Raw genomic sequence first — 20900 nt, 5'->3', positions numbered from 1 at the left:
AAGAACAACAATCGTAATTAACATACAAAGCCATGTCTGTTATCTGTTCAGAAAGGGGATGATTTGCTAAAATAACAAAAACTCTTTTTACAGAGGATCTGTGGGGAATGTACCACTCTTCTTAATCTAAACAATTGGAAAGCCTTAGTTATGTGAACTGCAAAAACCAGCACCAGTCAGATTGGTAGGATATACCTGTTACTCTAGAATTTAAAAGGCCTTTGGGGATAGCCTATGATTCACAGAGCATTCTAGTCCAGCCTGGGTAACATAGGAGACTAAAAACAACAGAAGACCAATATACACTAAAGCTAACTCTAGGGCACAAAGTAAGTTACATAAAAACACACATAAGAATATTTCTTTTATAATCAAAGATTATGTAATTATATGGCTAGAGAACACGAGGGGAAAATAAAGTTAAAATATTAGCATTCAGATTAGATACAAAAAATTCTGAGTGGGAATAACAGCTGTGCTTAACAGTTACACAGTACTAGTTATACGGTACATAGAAAATTACTGTGTTTTATACATAAACAAACCATTCCTATTCTATTTAAAATGTAAAATTAACATTTTATTTTCCTTTCTGACAGAATAATCAAGTAATTATTGGTTATAATTAAAATAAAATAACCAATTTTCTAAGAAAAGTAAATAATAAAGGTGTTCCAAATTAAAAAAAAAAAAAAAGGAACTGTGACTAAAGCTATTTGGACACAGGGCTTTGTCACTGCTTGGACTAAGCTTATAATTCAAAATGTTGCCTCAGAGCTGAAGAGATAGGCCATGAGTTAAGAGACTTATTGTTCTTTGAGGGACCAAGATTCAATTCCCAGCACTCACAACATAGCAAACAACTGTTGTAACTACAGTTTGGCACTGTCTGATGCCCTCTCTGTCCTCTAAATGAATAGCCTGCACGTAGTGCACAGTTATAAAAAAAAAAAAAAAACATCACCACTAAAACACAGAAAGACGGGGTTGTCATCTCACATTCAAAAGCTCTGACCCAGAATTGTTCCTGTCTGAAGGAACTACAGGGACAAAAATAGAGAAGAGCATGAGATAAAGGAGGTACAGTGATAGGCCCAAATTGGAATCCAGCTCAAGGAGTGGCCCCTGACAATGTTACTAATGCTGTGGTGTGCTTGCAGACAGGAGCCTAGTATGGCTGCCCTCCAAGAGGCCCAACAAGCAGCTGAAAGAGGCAGATGCAAATACTAGCAACCAACCAATGGACAAAAGCCGGGGACCCCTGTGGTTGAACTGGGGAAAAGCTGGAAGAAGCTGAGGAGGGGGACAGCCCCATGGGAAGACCAGCAGTCTTAACTGACCTGGACGCCCAGGATCTCTCAGACACTGAGCCACCAACCAGGCAGCATACACCAGCTGATGTGAGGCCCCGGACACATTCACAGCAGAGGACTGCCTGGTCTGGTCTTACTGAGAGAAGATGCACCTAACCCTTGAGAGACTTGAGCCCCCAGGGAGTGGGGAGGTCCGGTGGTGGGAGGGATATCCTCTTGGAGATGAGGAGAAGAGGTATGGAATGTGGAGCAGTAGGGGGCAGACTGGGAGGGGCATGAAGACTGGACTGTAAAACGTGATTAAAGATCCTTTCACCCCTCTGTTGGGTATTTCAGCTAATGTCATCCCCGTTGGGTCCTGGGAGCCCCCTTACTTTCCTGGCATCTGGGCCTTTCTGATGGCTACCCCCAGTTCCCCAGCCCCCACTGATACACACCTCAGTTCAATTTCCTGACCCTCTGTACATCTTCCCAGTCCCCTCCCACACCTGATCCTGCCCCTTCTTCAGAGAACCTGTAGTGACCATATCCAGAAGTTAGGCAGAACCTCCGGTTAAGGGATGGGGCCACCAAAAATTTTAACCAAGAATTGCTCCTGTCTAAAGTAAATACAGGGACAAAGAGTAGAACAGAGACTGAAAGAAAGACCATCTAGAAATTGCCCCACCTGGGGATCCATCCCATATACAGTCACCAAGCCCAGACACTATTGTGAATGCCAAGAAGTGCTTTCTGACAAGAGCCTGGTATAGCTGTCTCCTGAGAGGCTCTGCCAGAGCCTGACCAATCTTGCAGCCAACCATTGGACTGACCATGGGGAGCCCAATGGAGAAGTTAGAGGAAGGACTGAAGGAGCTGAAGTGGAAGAACACTAATATCAACCAGCCAGAACCCCTCAGAGCTACCAGGGACTAAACCACCAACCAAAGAGTACACATGGAGGGACCCATGGCTCCAGCGCATATGTAGCAGAGAATGGCCTTATATGGCATCAATGGGAGAGAAGGCCCCCGGTCCTGTGAAGACTGGATGCCCCAGTGTAGGGGGATGCTAGGGCTGTGAGGTAGGAGTGGGTGAGGGAGCACCCTCATAGAAGCAGGGGGGAGAGAGGATGGGTTTGTGGAGGGGAAACTGGGAAGGGGAATTACATTTGAAAAGTAAATAAATATAATAACAAACAAAAAAGAATCAAAGAATAAAAAAAGAATACAAATAAATAATCTTTTTAAAAAAGTTGCCTTGCATACACTAGCTGGTCTGAGGCCCCCAACACATACAGCAGAGGACTGCCTGGTCTAGCTTCACTGAGAGAAAATGCACCTAACCCTTGAGACACTTGAGGCCCCAGGGAGTGGGGAAGCGTGGCAAAGTGGGGTAGAGTGAGGGGAGAGAGGGGACATTCTCTGGAGGGGCGGGGGGGAAATGGGATGAGGAACTACTGGAGGGTGGACCTGGAGGGGGATAACGACTGAACTGTAAAAAAAGATTAAAGATAACTTTTTTTTTAAAAAAAAAAAAAAAGAAAGAAATCTAAAGGCATTTAATATCTATTTAAAGAGACAAGGGGGATGTCTTTTTTGAATAAATGCTTAATAAAGTATATTGGAGTGATGCATCTAGTTAAACACAGGTTTTTGAAGCACAGAATAAATTTGGGCTGTGCTATGATTTGTGAATATATATTTTAATTATTAATTTTATATTTTTTACAACTTGGATGCTAACAACTCCCTTTGATGAACATAATCATAGCAGAATCAAAAAAAGACAATACTTTCATTTTATTTTATAAATAAAATTTGAAATAATAAATAAAAAATGTTGTCTTGACATTCAAATTTTAAACAGTACAAACACTTCAAGAAGACTACTTACTGTAGTAAAATTGTCCAGTTACATTTTTAAATAATTAAAATTTAATATCTACATGTTTTAGTTACTAAAAATAAGCTGCAAAACTTACATTTCAAGATAAGAAGTAGGAACTAAGATTCCAGAGTCAAAATAAAACAATTAGAAAAAATAAAAACAAATCCACACCAACCAACCAAACCAAACTATGAAAGTGTTGAAAGACACCAGGCCACAGGCAGTGAGGGTCGGTGATCCCTGAAGGATGAGAAACAAATAAGCCATAAGGCTGCTCCTATGATGGTCCCAAGACTTTCTAGAACATATTGCCCTCAGGGGGAATCCAAATCTTAAGGAGACCAAGAAAGCTAGAGACTCCTTAGGTCTCCAGGTTCCCTTATATCACACTCACTCAGGTACTAGGCAGTCCCTGTCTGAGAATGAAATACTAGAGAGAGGGAAGGAAACCATAAGAAAAGACTAGAAAGAAAAATATTCTCTATATACAGGTAGGAGGAACAGTAACCCAACCAATGACAACTAAAAAAAACTTTAATTCACAGCACACTACAGGGAGTATTCAGAAAGATTTTTGCTGCAATAGTAAAAGGTAATTACTCCCAAATGACATTCTTATGTGAGAACCTAAAAATTATACATACAAAATTATCAAACTCCTCCTATGTAGCTGCATTCTAGAACAAAGCTTAAGAACGCTTACTCAGCAAGGCAGACGTTACAATGTCTGCTGGCCAATCAAAGATTATCAGATGAGTTTGTTTTGTATTACATTAAAAATTAACACATAATGACTTAAGGGACTTCAATCAGATGTTACAGTTAGCAGACAAGGACATTAAAGTAATTATATCTATATTTTATCTGCTCAAAGACAGAGACTTGGAAGAAATGAAAAAGCCTCAAAGTACAAAATTCCTAGAGATAGAAAGGACATTTGTCTACAATTAAAAACTATGCACTGGATGGGATTGGCGGCTGTTTGAGCACTACAGAAGAAAAGGCTGCCTGAGTTAAAGACAACAGCATCAGAAAGGATTAAGATACCAAGGAAAAGCACTACCCATATGTGAATTATGATCTAACTTAGAACCATGTAAGTTTAACTGACACTTCGGATAAAAAGCAAACAAAAAAGGAAACAAATAGGTATTTTTAAAAAGTGGCTTAAAGCTCTCGAAGAACATGCCACCACATATAGAAGAACAGAGATTAGGATAACAGGAGTTTTCTCGTTGGAAACAAGAGCAAAACTACATTCAATATGTATGTCTGATGTCTAAAACAGTCCTAATACTGTCCTAAAAAGTATATTTACTAAAAAAGTCATTAACCCGCATACTTTTAAGATGAGTGAGCCCCACTGAATAACTAGGCAGTAACAAACTTGTTAAGGTGGGAAGGAGACCAGTTTGCATCTTTTTTCCAAGTTTGTTAGGTTGTGGAGCAACAAAACAAGCTTAGATGAGTGGCTATGCTTTCTCTTTTAGTTTTTAAGAAACAACTTATTGCGCTTGTGTTTTATTTGTGGTGGTGTTGTAATAGGAAACTTTCCTCATTTCCAGTGTAAATATTCAGCTGTAAAAGTTATCCTGGGGAAACTGAAAGCCATCTAGTTACTCCTTCAAATCCAAGAGGTTTATTAAATATTTCAGTAATTTCCATATATCAGGACATGACAATGTTTACCACAATGTTTAGAACCAGGAGACCTAAGGAGTCTCTAGCTATCTTGGTCTCCTTGGTCATTTAGAGCAAAAAGAAAAAGAAAAAGAAAAAGAAAAAGAAAAGGAAAAAGAAAAAGAAAAAGAAAAAGAAAAAGGGAAGGAAGGAAGGAAGGAAGGAAGGAAGGAAGGAAGGAAGGAAGGAAGGAAGGAAGGGAGGAAAAGAAAAAATTCCGGAAGGAGTTAAGATCTTTATTAAAATATCTAGAGATTCTTTTGAGATGGCATAATTATAATTGCTTATAACCACATTAGAAATAGGGTAAAACTACATTCTTTGCCTTTATAAACCATAATACAAAAATGTAACACAAGTGAATCTAAGAACTAAATGTATTCATAAACAGTAGCTATGCATTCTACTAGAATAAATAAATGCTTTTTTACTAATTCAGTATTGTAACACTATTGCTATCTAAAAATGAGGTCTTCTATGAGGCCCAGCCTGATCTGGAACCCTTGATCCTCCTCTCAGACTCCAGGGTTGGGATTACTAGCATGTACTACTATGCTGAGAGAAAATGTCAATAAATTATGTAGAAAACAAAACTATGATGCAAAAACAAAAAAATAGTTTCTCCCATAAAATCAAAATCCAAAGCAGTCCTTTACCATGAAGCCTGCTGAGAAGAAAAGTTAAGGAAGATTGTTTAATTTCTGTGAAAAGACACTAGCTAGAAGAACCAAGACTGGGAACCAAAGACAACAGCAGCGAACAGAGGTGACACAAATGATGCACATAGCACATACTAAAGCAAATACCAGGAGTTTCTGGTTTATAATTTCTTCTGAAGCTTCTCTTGTGATTTAAGAGAAATACCTAAAAACATTATAACCTCTTAATAAGCAAATCATGTACAAAGACATAATTTAAAATAGCAGAAAGAAGGGGAAGTTGGACCTGTATAGAGCAGTTTTTGTAGAGTATTAAAGACATGTAAGCATGCACACACTCACATACACAGGAGTGCGCATGCAAACACATGCACAGACACACAGACACAGACACACACAAGTACTCATGCACACACACCAATGCACCTCTAAAGAGGCTACATCTTTTATAACTCAAACTCTTACATCCTGGAAAAAGATGACCTGTAGAGCTGGGAGTGGTGGTAAATGTCTTATAGTCCCAGAATTTGGGGGAAGGAGAGGAACATAATCATTTTTTTTTTTTTAAGTGAGAGGCTGCCTGTCAGGTTTGTAGACTGAGACAAGACAGGGACTGACAAGACACTGAAGGGAATTGTGACAGCAGATACCTATTGTTATAGACTAATGGACAATGTGCACACAGAGTGAGCTATTATATACTGCGGACCTCAGATCATTATGATGTGTCAGTGTAGACTCACCAATTATAAAACTCTGTGATTCATGCCATAACTCTACTACTCAAAAGTATTATCATAAGTCCAGTGCCATCTTGGGATACTGAGTGAGACTGCATCAAAACATTACACCCCTAAAACACAAATGAGAAAAAGACAGGGAAAAACTGTAAACCTAAACACACCCGTGCCAGTTTAGTTTACAATGTTGATAGTAGGGGAAGTGATGAATACATAGAAATTGGGCTTATGAAGGATCTTCTATTTCTTGTACAAATTCTGTATGTGCCTATTATAAGGTTTCTAAGAAACCAGGTTATTAATTAAAACTAATTAATAAGTAAAAGACAAATGAGAGAATAAGATTAGAAAAATCTACAAAGAGGTCATATAGAAAAATATCATTTGTAGAACAAATAGCAAAATAGCAGAGGCAAATATTTTATTTAAAAACTTTTAAGTTACATTAACTGATGGACTGTTGGATCATGTGTACATGTATGTATGCATGCATGTGTGTGTATGTATATCATAGCACTCATGTGCTCAGAGGACATCTTGTAAAATAAATCATCTCACAGGCTCTCAATTATGCTCAGAGAGAGGGGCCTCATATTTGCACAGGCTGGCCTCATTCTCTAGTAAGCGCCTTTGTTATATTCAAGAGGTTTTTACCCTTAGTTTATGGGAGGGAAATCTAAACCTTTTGAACTGTTGTCAGTAATCTTTGGTACTCATGGTGGTGCTGCAGACCACACTGGAGTTTATGCTCACAAGGTATCTCACAGTAGGTCTCTAGACAGCTTCATGAGGGAGAAAGACATTCCTAGAAAGACTAATCATAATATTAGGGGTTGGGACTTTGAGTCATCTAAGACTGATGTCCTAACCTCCTAGGCAGGGCAATTTCTCTCACATGGTAATGATTCATTCAGTCACACCCACATAATAAAGTCCCAATAAACATGAGATATCTAAAGCTCAAGAGAACTGCCTAGGTGGTAAAAGACATTGATGTGTTAGTCAGGGTGACAGATCCTAAGAACCAGAGAGTGTCATGTTTAAGACTCTCCGAGTTCTTACATTTTGCCTTTGGCTCATTCTACTCTCTCTCCCGAGACCCTGTAAATTAATTTTTTTCTAGGTTAGCATACTAATGAGCTTCATTCCAGCACTTTCAAACACGTGTGTCACATACTTCACGCTCACTCCCCCCACCCCATGCTTCCTGGCCTCCATGGCTGGTTCCTGTCATTTCACCCTCTTCTGCTTTATTACAGAGCTTTCATTCTTCTCTTTATATACCATCCTTTAAGAGCTCTTCATCCATTCTCATGATCCTTTTTCTGGTTTTATCTCTTACACACATACAACATACTCTTAAATCTATGTTCTCCATATAAGATAAAACATGGTATTTGAGTCTAGTTTGTATCCTTTATAATAAAGCTGTAATGGTAAGTATAGTCCTTCATGAGTTCGGTAAACTGTCTTAGAGAATGGAGCCTAAGGCTCTGAGAATTTGTAGTCATCTGTTAGAAGTACAGATGACCTGGAAACTGTCTTATAATTATATGTCTGAAGTAAAGGCAAGTGTATATAAAAAGCTAATAAAATTTAACATAATTTCCAATAATTAGCATTAGAATTTATAACTACATTATTATATTATTTATTATTTATTATTATAATTGCAGTTATTGTAAATAAAATGGATGAAACTAGTTATAAGACACTGATATAAAGTATTAAAATGATCCAATTCCACCTTATTACAAAGACTCATATTATATCCAAATATACATTTTATTAAGATAGAAAAAGATATTTGCTTCACATAGTAACCACAGGGGAGACTGGAAATACCTAACTTAATATCAAATAAGCCAGACTTGTCATCAGTTTTTTTAATATAAAAGACAAAAAAGAAGTCAATTCTTAAGGAAAATATAACAATTATTTGCATAGATACAAAGGAGTCAAAAACTGTGAAACAAACACAGAGAATTGAAAGAAGAAAAGAGACAGCTCCAGAAAACCAGCCAGGAATCTCTAGCCCACTTTCAATAATGGGCCTACTAGCATAGCTATAATAATTTGAAAACCAGCAACAGCGAAGGAAATAACAAGTGCTTGTGAGGATGCAGAGAACCTAGGCTTGCATTGTTTTAGAGAATGTTAAATTGCATAATACCTCTCAAAGTTTGACGACTATTTAAAATTTAAAATACAAAGGAATCATATGATCTAGCAAGCATATTCCTAGATGTGTCCCCTTCTAAATTAAAACAGGTGTTCAAAAAGAATGTTCACTGAGGTATTATTCACAATATCCTGCTGGTAAAAAGAAACTGAAATATCCTTACAAATGAAAACAAAACAAAACAAAACAAAACAGAAAACAGTATAAAACTATAACATGGGCATTCAGTCAAAGGATAAGTGTGCTCTATGAAATAAGCCAGATCTGGAAGGCCACAGGGTATATAATCCCATTTTCATGAAACCTCTAGAAAAGACAAATTCATTGAGACTAGAACCCAAGTAATGGTACTGGGGCCTAGGAAGAAGAGTTACATTGAATGAGAGTACTGGTTTTCTTTCGGGATGATAAAAATGTTCTAGAACTTGACAGTGGTAATAATGGTTGTACATTATATTACAAGCCTCTTAGTTACAATAAACTTTCTTTCACAGCTTGATTGCAAGTTCTGTATGCTAAGCAAGCACTTTTCCACTGAGTTACGTTCTGGCCACTTTTTATTTTTAGGTTTTCCTAAGCTGTCCAGGCAAGCCTTGAACTTGTAACCCTCCTGCTTCAGTATCCCAAGTAGCTACGTTTACATGCTGTGCCATCAGCCCCAGCAAATAGTCAAGTTTACTATATGAACCTAAAATATAATAGAAGGAAAGTCCTGCATACATGTCTTTGACTCCAACTATTAATCCATAATCTGACATAAACAAAGCCAAAGAGTGACCTGCTACGCACCAGTTAGCGCTGCTGGCTTGGACAGTGTGCTATATTGGTTCTGCGTGGACAGCATGCTCTGTCGTGGACTCAGGGTTGGTGACGCAACAAGTGAGAGCTCCTCAATGACGATGCTGCTTTTGGGGTGATTCTTGGGGAGTTCATTCAACCTCTGCTCTAGTGAATATTTCAAAAGGTCCAACTTCTGACTTGATTCATTAAATCTCGCTTGTGCCTTATAAGAAAAAGAGATATTGTTGTCATTTAAGCCAGGATATTCTTCAAATAACATACCAAACAGCTAAAAATTGTTTTTAAAATTACTTCTGAAAGCGCTTTTCTGTCTGTTACTTTTCCTGAGCCAAGTAATTTCATGACATTCTTTGCACCTTCGGCTACTGCAAATTCTATCCTAAAATGATGTCTTAATTCTTCCATCCGAAGCTCAAGAGGGCTTATCACAGGTTTTGCTAGGAGAAAAAAGAAAAAAAATTTACTTATTAATTGAATCATTTTAATCTAGTGATTAAAAAAAATCGGGAAAAAGAAATGAATTACTAGCATTAACTTAGTTAAGAAAATAAACACAATAGTAATAAGAAATAAAAGGTTGAAATATACAATGTTGTTTTAGCCAGCCATTATACAACTAAATCACAAACCTGCCAAAAGGCCTTAGACCTGAAGACACTGCTATATATAACTTAATGAGATGGAAACATGGTAGATTTCCACACTAGTATGCTCCATATTAGGGACTCAATCACCCAGAGAACAAAGTGTATGAGGGAAAACCGAGTCTGTACTGATAATGTGAGACTTCTGCTCTTGTCAGTGTTTCCTAAACAGTACAACTATGTACACCATGTTTACACTGCACTAGTTATGATAAGCAATCCACAGATGACATCAAAGTACATGAGAGGATGCACAAATATTCTCTGCAGATAGTATGATTCATTCCATTTACTGACTTGAGCATCCATAGAACTGGGGATCCACTGGAGACTTGAAACCAATGTACAGATACTGAAAGACAATCGTAGTTTCTGGCTTTACTTTTATCAACTAGCTAAAGAGTCCCATTGGAATAAAAAAATAAATAAGAAAAATGGTAAGCAAAGAAATAGTTTTAAAAAGCAACCCACTTCTTAAAGCATTAGTTAAAAAATATCTGAGTGCTTACTGAAATGAAGAAATATGTTCCACATAGGAAAAACAAAGAGTAAACAGCTAAAACCAACCATCCCAAGTAAGTAAACAAAACCAACCTCTCAAACCGAAATATTTCTTCCCCTTTAACCCTGAGTGATTGGCTCTCTTCCCTTTTTGAAAGTTTTGTTTTTAAAGATTTATTTTTCTATTTTATGTGTATGGTTTTTTTTTTTTTTTTTTGCTTGCATGTATGTATGTGTGCCATGTGTATGAATGGTGTCCACAGAGATCAGAAAGGGTCTTGAATCTCTGGGACTGGAGTTAGAGATGGTTGTGAACTGTTGTATGTGCTGGGAGTCAAACCCAGGCTCTCCGCAAGAGAAACAAGTGCTTTTAACTGGTAAGCTGATTCTCTAGCTCCAATTGCCTCTTTTTTAACAACATTTATTTAGCACCCTATGTTTGTAAAGACAACAAAATTTAAGTATACTGCATCACCATTATCAAAAGCCAGCTCATTGGTCTGGACGGCCTGAAGAATCTGCATTCGGATGACTTCTATTTTTGTCTTGCTATCCTGGAGCAGTTGTTGAGCTGTACCATGGAGTTTCCGATCCTATCAAAAATGAAAAGGTCAGTAGAGAAAAGGGTAACTCTTTCATATATTCTGAAATGATCAACTGATAACCTTGAAATTAAAAGGGTTAAGAGAACTATGCACAATCTAATAATAATGTTTGGTTTTTGTTTTTTTTTTGGAGACAAAGACTTACTATATGGGGCCTGGCCTGGAACAGAGACTCACCTGCCTCTGCCTCCCGCAGTGGTGGAATTAAAGATATGTATATCCATGTCCAGCTTCTAATACATAATCTTAAACACACATACACACACACACACACACCATCAAGACTTTAAAGTGTCATAGAAAAACAACTTTACTGGTTCAGGTAACTTGAGAGAAAATAAATCAATCTTCTTGATTGATTGACTGACTGATTGCGGGGGACTGAATCCAGGGTCTTCTCCATAGTAGGTGAGTATTCTACCATTCACTTAGCTATATCTCCAGCTATGTATTTGAGTGCTACAAAATGTTTGATTCATATATAAATATACCAAAATGACCACTATAAGCAGAGTGATATATCCATAATCTTCTAGTTATGCTTTTAGTGTATATGTCTCCTAAAGGAACCTAAAAGCTACACCTCTAACATATTTTTAAATATACACTATTATTAATTCTGTGATGCTGAGCCTTATTCAGCACTGAGCCAAACCCAATCTCACAGTATATAATATTATATACTAGTTTTCAAAGCTATACTTGAAATCTCTATAGACCTATTCATCTGCCCTAAAAACTTGTAGCCCCGGGACTCACTTATTCCCACTTCTCCTCTCACCTTGCCCTAGTACAAGGGTTCTATTTATTCAACTTTCTTTTCAAGGGTACACATACAAATGAGATCATACAGCATTTTTCTTTCTGAGCCTGGCAAATTTCACTTGGTGTGAAGTCCTCTGGGTTTGGGTATATAGTTACAAATATAATGTCACAATTTAAAATTATAAATTATTTATTTAATGTTTTCTTGAGATAGATCTCTGCATAGGCCTAGCTACCCTGGAACTTGCTGTGTAGGATCGGGGTAGCTTCAAACTCAGAGATTCTCCTGCCTCTGCCTCCCAAGCGCTGGGATTAAAAACATACTTCAACATGCCAAGTGAAAAATTAAAATATATCGTTGTTGTTGTTGTTGGTGGTGTGTGTGTGTGTGTGTGTGTGCAGGCATGCATGTGGTGGTCTAAGGACTTTTGGGAAGTGGATCTCTTGCTATCATGGATCCCTACCATTGCACTCAGATCACTATCGAACAGCAAGCACTTTCACCTGCTCAATCATCCTCCCTGCTCCTGAATATCCTTTTAAAGGTAGCATGGTATTTCACTGCATGCTGCATGTATATCATACAATTTATCTATTCATCGGGTAGTAGACACTCTTTGAATACTAGTAATATTTTTAAAAAGTCAAACTTGTTACTTTCCTCAGCATTGTTTTAAACCAAAGAGGATAATTGTTCCTTTAGTACAATCAATAATAACTCTTAAAATCAGAAGCAAAGTATATAATGTTTATCTTAGTAATGAAACTTCAAACAAATTTTTAAAATTCTTCCTGTCCTTTTAAATTTTAGTTACTGACTAGAAAGACTGCTCAGCAGTTAAGAGCATGCTCCTTTTACAGAGAACCAGAGTTCAATGGCCAGCACCCATGTTGGGCAGCTCATAAGAATCTGTCACTCCAGTTCCAGGACACCCATTGCCTCCCTCTTGCCTCTGTGGGCTCCTGGACTCATATGGGTACACCTGTATACATATCCATATAAGTAAAACAATAAATATAAATCTTTAAATTTGAGTTACAAGTTCAGAGAGTGTCAAATACATGGACAAATATTAATCAGACATAATAACATTTGTGTTCCCTTAAATTAGACAAAAGAACAAGAAACAGGAAAAACATTTTTCCTTTTCTTTTGCTTCTTGAGTGTTAAGAACATGTTTGCTCTGAAACTCCTAATTTAATCTGACATGAAACAAACTGTCTTATATGTGAAAATAACTACTTTCGGAAAGCTGTTAGTTCCTTCTAGACTGTAAAGGGAGACACTGCTCTCTGAATACAGACCTTCGGTATTAGATAATACTAAAATTATACCATGTACTACGTAATTATAGTTAAAAATATTTTAGAGCAACAAAAGAATGGTTCAGTATCTCAACTTTAAATATAAAATTATCATTAGTAAGAAAACTATATAATACTATGCTTTTCAATAAAGCCATTACCTTCATTATTTTATCACTATGATAATAGTTTGTTTTCTCTCTACCTCCCTTCTCCCCCTCACTCCATGTGAGACAGCTTCTCATGTATCCAAGGCTGGCATCAAACTCTTTATGTAACTGGGAATGGCCTTGAGTCTAATCTTGTCTCCATCATGCCTGGTACATGCAGTGCTAGGGACTGAAAGAGGATTGTCCGGCAAGCACGGTACCAACCAAACTATGCTCTCAGCCCAGAGGCTCTATGATACACAATTAATACAATACACAAGGAAAACACTTATACTTCATTTTAAAACCAAATGGACTTCCCAGATTGATTTAGAAGATCTACACAAATGTCACAGTGTACAGAGCCTTTAAAAACTGATTTTGGACACCACCTACCATCTTTAGAAGTATATATTTACTACATACCAGTTTTAGGCTTCCCAGTATTTAATACATTTTTGTTGTCAGTTTTGTTTTTTGACATTCAATGGATTTTTATTATTGAGCATCTAATTACGTAGAAAGCAAAGAATAAAGTTGGCCCAGGGTACATAGGCTGGTTTACACGCTTAAGAACAGCTGACTTTTGTGTTGATAAAGTCTTTGGGAAGATTTTCATATTTATTATGGCTAGCCATAGAAAATACCAATATTTAACTTATTTTGAACATTTTGAATTAAAAAAAACTTCTTATGATTCCACCTGACTAATTAAAATAAATACTAATAACAAGTACTTTACAACGCTTGGTAATTATTTTGAATATATATTTTATAATTATATGCAAAAATAAACATAAATTTTATATTTTCAACTTACATGTTGTTCTTTTTTTCTTTTATTGAAAATAGATTCTTCTCAACAGGAGGAAGGATTGCAGTAAGATCATCCACATCAATTAACCTGGACCCTTGAGGCTCTCAAGAGACTGAACCACCAACCAAAGAACATACAAGGACTGGACTTAGGCCTTCCCATACATAAGTGGCAGATGTGCAGCTTGGTCTTCATGTGGGTCCCAAACAACTGAAGTGGGGGCTATCCTAAAAGTTGTTTCCTGTTTATGGAATATGTTCTTCAAGCTGGGCTGCCTTGTCTGGCCTCAGTGAGGGGATGTGCCTAGTTTCACAGAGACTTGATATGCCAGGGTGGGGGAATACTGAGTGGGGAGAAGAGGGAGGAGGATGAAAGATAGGGAGAGGATTATGAGAGGGGGTGACCACTGGAGAGGGGGCAATGAGTGGGATGTAAAATGAGTATGAAATAAATAAATAAATGTACAGAGAGAGAGAGAGAGAGAGAGAGAGAGAGAGAGAGAGAGAGAACGAGAACAGATTCTTCTCTCACATAACACATCCTCACCAGTTTCACCTCCTTACACTCCTCCTAGCTCCCCAAGCCTGCCTCCCCTCTCTCCCAGATCCATTCTCTCTTAGTTTCCATTAAGAAAAGAGGTCGTCTCCAAGAGACAACAATTCAACAACCAAATACAACAAAACAAGATATATAAGACAAGGCAAAAATCGCTATATCAAGGCTGGAGAAGTAGTCATTGTTCTTTACCTAATTAAAAAAAATTGATAAGGCACAGTAGTGCATGCCTTTAATGCTAACACTTAGGAAGTGAGACAAACAGATCTCTGTGAGTTCAAGGCCTGGACAAGACAGCGAGTTCCAGCCAGTCATAGCTACATAGTGAGAAACTGCCTCAAATAGATAGTTAGATGGATGGATGAATTAATAAATGAAATTTTAAAATACTGTTTTGGTGAAGCCATGCTGGGATAACATACATCGTTCACATAGAAATAATTGAGCCCATTAATATCTTAACTTTTCTATTATATTTGTAGCTTACTTTCCATATGTTAATTTCCACCAGTTACAGTTAAAATATAAGAGATGGTCTGTCCGAATCCTAACCCATGAAGCTTTTAGTTTGAATGGGAGGCAAAGGGTTATTTCCCAATTAGGAAAAAGTATGACAAGGCTTGGGAAGACAAGGGAGGGAGGAAATCATTGTGAAGAACCCTAGCTGTTAATAAATAGCTTTGTATACTATCTGAATATAAGAACTGGACATGTCTCTTTAACAAGCCTTCAGAACCTTCAGAGACTGCTTGAAAAAGTCAGTGATGCTACATGGAGTCACAAGTGCACAAATAGAAGATGGTAAGAAGTACTACTCTTTAGACGATAAGACAAATGTATCTCATTCCCTGGGTCTTTGTATTAATAATAAAAACATCTTAGTCATATAAATTATAAAGTAGAAAGAACCATCATACACACAGATACAAAGTCAGGAAAGAACAGTGTTCAACAGCAGCCAGTAGAAGATAAGTAGTAACGAATGAGTGCTAGAGCAGCATTCAGTCTTGGAAACAAGTAATGAGCTTCGTAACAGAGTATGTCAGTGCATGTCTACTAAGATGTAAGAGCAGTGAAAAGCCAAGCAATGCTCTTGGCCTACATAACATTGCATTCTAATGGGTTTTTTGTTGTTGTTGTTTTTTTCGAGACAGGGTTTCTCTGTAAAGCCCTGGCTGTCGTGGAACTCACTCTGTAGACCAGGCTGGCCTCGAACTCAGAAATCCGCCTGCCTCTGCCTCCCAAGTGCTGGGATTAAAGGCATGCGCCACCACCGCCCGGCGCATTCTAATGTTAAACACATGATAAAGAAACCGGGTCCTGCGCCCAGAGGACGCTGGGAATGGTAGTCGGATTTGGCGGTCGCCATCTTGGATTCCGGTCCTGCCGCGGACACCGGGAAAACCCGTGATTTTTTTCCCCTCCAGGCGCGTCCGCCTGCCCCGTGCGGGATAGTTGTGTGGCATGCATGGGTGCACGAACCTGGAGGAAGCAACACTTAGAAAGCAGAAGGCAGGAGCATCACAAGCTTGAAGCCACCCTAACTTCAAAGACAGCCTAGGCCCCAAATTGCTTATTCCCTCTTGTGAATTTGTTATCAATGTAAATAGCACATTCAATTCTGTCTTCATAACCATTTAAGAGTCATCTTTGACTGTGTTCTTCTCCATCCAGATACCAATACCCGGATTCTATCTTCTTTATTTTTGCTGCTGCCTTAAGACATAAGGAGTCCTTTAACCTGACTGCTATAAATGCAAACTATTTAAACTTCTAGCTTCCTGACATATACACATCCACTTGCGTATGCACTTGGACATACATATGTACATCATACACACAAAAAGTGAACTCTATTTACTCTCAAATAAATCAGGTTAAAAAGTATGCTACTAATTTGTGTTATACCCTTACCAACCACCACATGCCTTAACTAGGCTGCGCATACCACCATCAGACAAAGTAGTTATCTGTTGTTTGTGGAGACATTTCATTACATAGCCCATGCTGGCATTATAGTAATGATCTTCCTGTCATAGTGTCCTAAGTATTGGAATTATAGGCATGGGCTACCAAGCTTTGCTAAATTTAGTTTTTAAGTATCAGTTTGCTTTTCAAATTCCTCTATAAAGACATAAATAATTTGTTATGGCACTTCAGTGATTCTTCTTCAGGTTTGCAGTCACTTGCACAAGCCACTATTATTATTTCCAATTATTTATGCATGCTATTACTTTTTTAAGACAGGCTTTCTAAAAGCTTATATCCCAGAACCTACCATGAGTATTAAACTAGATCCTTTCAATATGCTACATAATTTCAACTCAATTTTATCTCTAATTCATAAAAATGTACTTTGATCCTTTGAGAAGTTAACAGTTAAGATCATGTCTAGACAGAAGAAACATGTTAAGACTGTCTTGGAGACTACAGCAGCTGCTAATAGGCTTTGGCCTTCTAACTAAGTACCATTAATTAAGTGATTTCCTAATTAAAATTAAAAAGCTACTGGAATAGTAAATATCTGTCTTAGTACTATGCTCACAGATCTGTTTAGTTTGGACCTATGGTTTTTGTAACTTATCCATGTACTTCTTTGATTTTAGTATGTTCATTACACTTAAATTTATATAAGTTAGTCCTTAGTCTTACAGTTTTCAAAGACAACTAGTAGAATACAATGGAACTTGATGGCCCTTTAGTCCACACTTTAACTTTAAAGGGGTTATCTTAAACCCCTCAAATTAATCCATCAACCTGAGACTTTAAAAAAACTTATGACAGACAGCACTAACTGGCTTAATTTAATTTTAAAATGCTTGCCATCACGTCATAGAACATTTCAAAACAACCTTTGATAAAAATAAACAAACTTTTCTATAGTAAAGGCCAAGAAAAAAACCAAGCTAAACACATTAGCAAATGTCTATAACCCCCAGTACTTGGGTAACCCAAGGCAGGAGTTCTGAGGCCAGCAAGTGCTAGATAGTGAGACACTGTATCAATAAAGCATTAACCAGAGAAGACTTTGTAAAGGTGTAGATTTGTGGTTCCTAAAACTGCTGAGAGCAAGTGGCAGATGAGTGCTTATTCCTAACCAAGACATCTATATCACCAGGGAACACTATGGAAGATGGGATGGACAGAAATGTAATATCCAGAAGACAGAGAGACACAAATTGTCATCTTTGAGGCAGGACACAGCCACTGTAAACATAAACCCATATAAGCTTTGGTGGCTCTTAACAGGATAGGCCTGCCAATAGACAGGCATGACTAAAATGCTCATGGGGTCCTCTCCCTGATCTGTTGAGCATTAGAAGCTTCCTATAATGGAGAGTTTCTCCCAATAGTCACATGCACCGGGCTGGTTAGACTCACTGGTCACAAAATAAAACAAAAAGGCATGAATATGAGAAAGGGACTTGAAGGGAAGGCGCTGGTAGGGAGATAAAAAGAGGACACTACAATATTATCTCCCAATAACGAATGCTAAAGGTTACTGATGCAATATCCTACCAAATAAAAGCATACTCCACTAAGTTTTTTAAATGTTGTTAATCTAGCTAATCTTCATCATTAACCTTAAAATCTTACTTATTATATACATATTCTTTGTTTATTGGAAGAGTAGGTGGCAAGACATTAAGAAATGATCCTTTTCCCTCTCACTTCATATTCTTTACAAGCTGGGATAAAAATAAATACCAAAGAGCTTTTATTTTGAAGTTCTCATATCTAATATATGGATACATATGTAGATATATATGTATATATACATGCATTCATATATTAAACATACATGTATGGATGTATGTATACAAACACATACAAATAAAAATATTTGGGCAGAGGGAGGGTTTGGTATGTAAGGATACCTGCTGCCAAACCTGATGATCCAAATTTGAGCCCTGAAATTCACATGGTAGAGAGTAAGAGTTAACTCCTACAGTAGCCCTGTGACCTCCACACTCATGCTCTGGCATGCATGCCTGAACACATACACACCATACACAAAATAACACATACATTTGAAAATGAAGAAACACTGACGTTCAGAGATAAGAATGTTTAGAGTAACTTGAGATTAGATACGTAGAGTTTATAATAAATGTACCTCAGATTTTCAGAATCATAAACTCACTGGAATCTTATGTTGGAATATGGCTCAGAGGTCCCTAACATTCTGTTTCTCTGCCACAGTATATCTGCAAACACATGTTCTTATTATGAACTGCTCCCTCAACACTGATTGCAAATGGTAGTTACAATAACAGTCTCAAGAATGTACAATGGTAATCCAGCCATGTAAGCGATGCTAGGATGTTAGCTTTCACTTGTCCTTTCCCAGAGCCTGCTTGGTCGGAAAACCCACTTTTGTCATATTTTTTTAAAAAATAATTTTCTTGTTTTGGTGCAATTTCAGGTTTTACAAATATAGAGAACTCCATGTTCCTTACCCATTAACTAGGTTTTGAGAAAATAAACAATTATTTTTATACTATTGTTTTAAAAACATTTCTATTTTTTGTCTATATTATCCAACTTTGTGGCTAAAATTATCTCATGATCACTAAAACTCTAAAATTATCAACAGAAACCATAAACGTGAAGAATGGAGCACTACATGGAGTGAAAACCACTCCTATTTATACTAGGAGAGCTTGCGAAGGCAGCAATCACCTGCTGACATTAGCAGGGAGCTCAGATTGCCAGACAAACTAAGTCCAGCACTCTGAAATTCTGACAATGGCAGTCAAGTCACTCCTATTACTGATGCTGGGATAGCAAATGAAATTTTAGGGGATATGTGGAACATAAAAATACTAGGGATTTCCTTACCTTTGAAGAGCCATTTGAGTACATCTGTATCATGTTCTCTGCACCTTGCTTTACTTTAAGTTCTATATCCAGTTGTTTCTGTAAGGCCATCAATCTATTGTTGCTAGTAGAACTACGAGAGTCACTATTTGGAGTATCTGGAGTCCTCGGACAATCTGTGTATAAAATATCACGTGATTGTTATTAGAATCAACTATTGCTTAAAACTGGGATGTCAAGGTGAATCTGCCCAAAATATATTATCTGCATGTGTAAAAATGGCACAATAAAACCCATTACATCATACAATTGATATACATTAATAAAAATTATCATTGAAATCATAACATGTAAGTTAATATACTCAAAGAATAACACAGTTTGAAATGAGTTTCAAGTCACTTAAATGAATTCTCCTTATGTTTATAGATAACAAAGAATTTAACCAGCTCAAGCAAAGGAACTACTTGAGTTGCAGAACTATCTTAATTCAGCTTACTCCCTATAGAAGTGACCATTTGGAGCCTGGCTCGGTATAATCCCTACACATAGGAGGTTGAGGCCAAAGGATCATTACATGTGTAAGACCAGTGTGGGCTATATGGTGAATCTGAAACCAGTCTGTTTTAAGATGAGTTATGCCTATCCAAGTTTTTTTCAAATACTACTACATTTAAATTAAATCATTACACAATTTGACTATTCTATTCAGTAACTAAATTCTCCCTTTGTCACATTATTGATATGAGAATGAAATATCCAAATATTACACAAATTCTACTCTGGTAATTCTCTGCAAACAGAACTTATTACAATGTATTGACATTAAGTGCTCATCAATTAAGCATAAAAATGTTCACACCCTTTTATACTGCAAGAGATTCAACTATAATAGAAATTGTCCAAGAATAATGGTTGATTTCAAATTGTGATAGGTTAGGGATAATGAGACCAAATATTTATGTCACCGTGTACTGCACAGAATACTATGTTGCTTATATTTAAATTAAAAACAAAATATGGATGACTTTAAAAGTGACTTTGTTGGACTTTTAATAATTCAACAATGTCTCTAAATGTTCATATTGAAGGTCATTGGTTTCTTACATATCCATATTAGTTCCCCAATTTAAAAACAATAGACCAGGACAAACAAGCCAGACATGGTCAAGTTACACCTGTAATTAACAGGCGATGGAAACAATAAGATCTTGAGTTCAAGGCCAGCTTGGGATATGGAGCAAGACCCTGCCTCAGAAAACACTAAAAACCAAAACATTTATATACAATTTACTAGATCCAAGGACTAATGAAAATGCTTTTATAATATGAGCATATGGAGACTACGCTTGTTCAGCAGGTAAGAGCACTTAGTGCTACAGATGATGATCTGCCTTTGATCATCCCTAAGACCTGCATGATAGAAGAAGAGAACTGACTCCTACAAGCTGTCCTCTGACCTCCACATGCATGCTGCCATATGCATGCCAACAC

General features: G+C 37.2%; 1 protein-coding gene across 1 annotated transcript in view; it reads right to left on the bottom strand.

The window, feature by feature from the left end:
• Positions 1 to 20900, bottom strand: part of Pkn2 (protein kinase N2) — a 95581-nt gene that overhangs the window by 29507 nt on the left and 45174 nt on the right. Inside the window, exons 3-6 of the mRNA XM_028788135.1 lie at positions 19428 to 19582; positions 10865 to 10982; positions 9536 to 9681; positions 9233 to 9446 (exon numbers count right to left, since the gene is read on the bottom strand). Coding sequence (XP_028643968.1) covers positions 9233 to 9446; positions 9536 to 9681; positions 10865 to 10982; positions 19428 to 19582 — 633 coding nt within the window. The remainder of the gene's footprint in view (positions 1 to 9232; positions 9447 to 9535; positions 9682 to 10864; positions 10983 to 19427; positions 19583 to 20900) is intronic.

The sequence above is a fragment of the Grammomys surdaster genome, unplaced genomic scaffold, assembly GCF_004785775.1.
Source record: "Grammomys surdaster isolate TR1022 unplaced genomic scaffold, NIH_TR_1.0 125702, whole genome shotgun sequence".
NCBI lineage: Eukaryota > Metazoa > Chordata > Mammalia > Rodentia > Muridae > Grammomys > Grammomys surdaster.
Note: the sequence above shows the minus strand (reverse complement) of the source record. Positions and strands in the feature narration are given on the sequence as shown.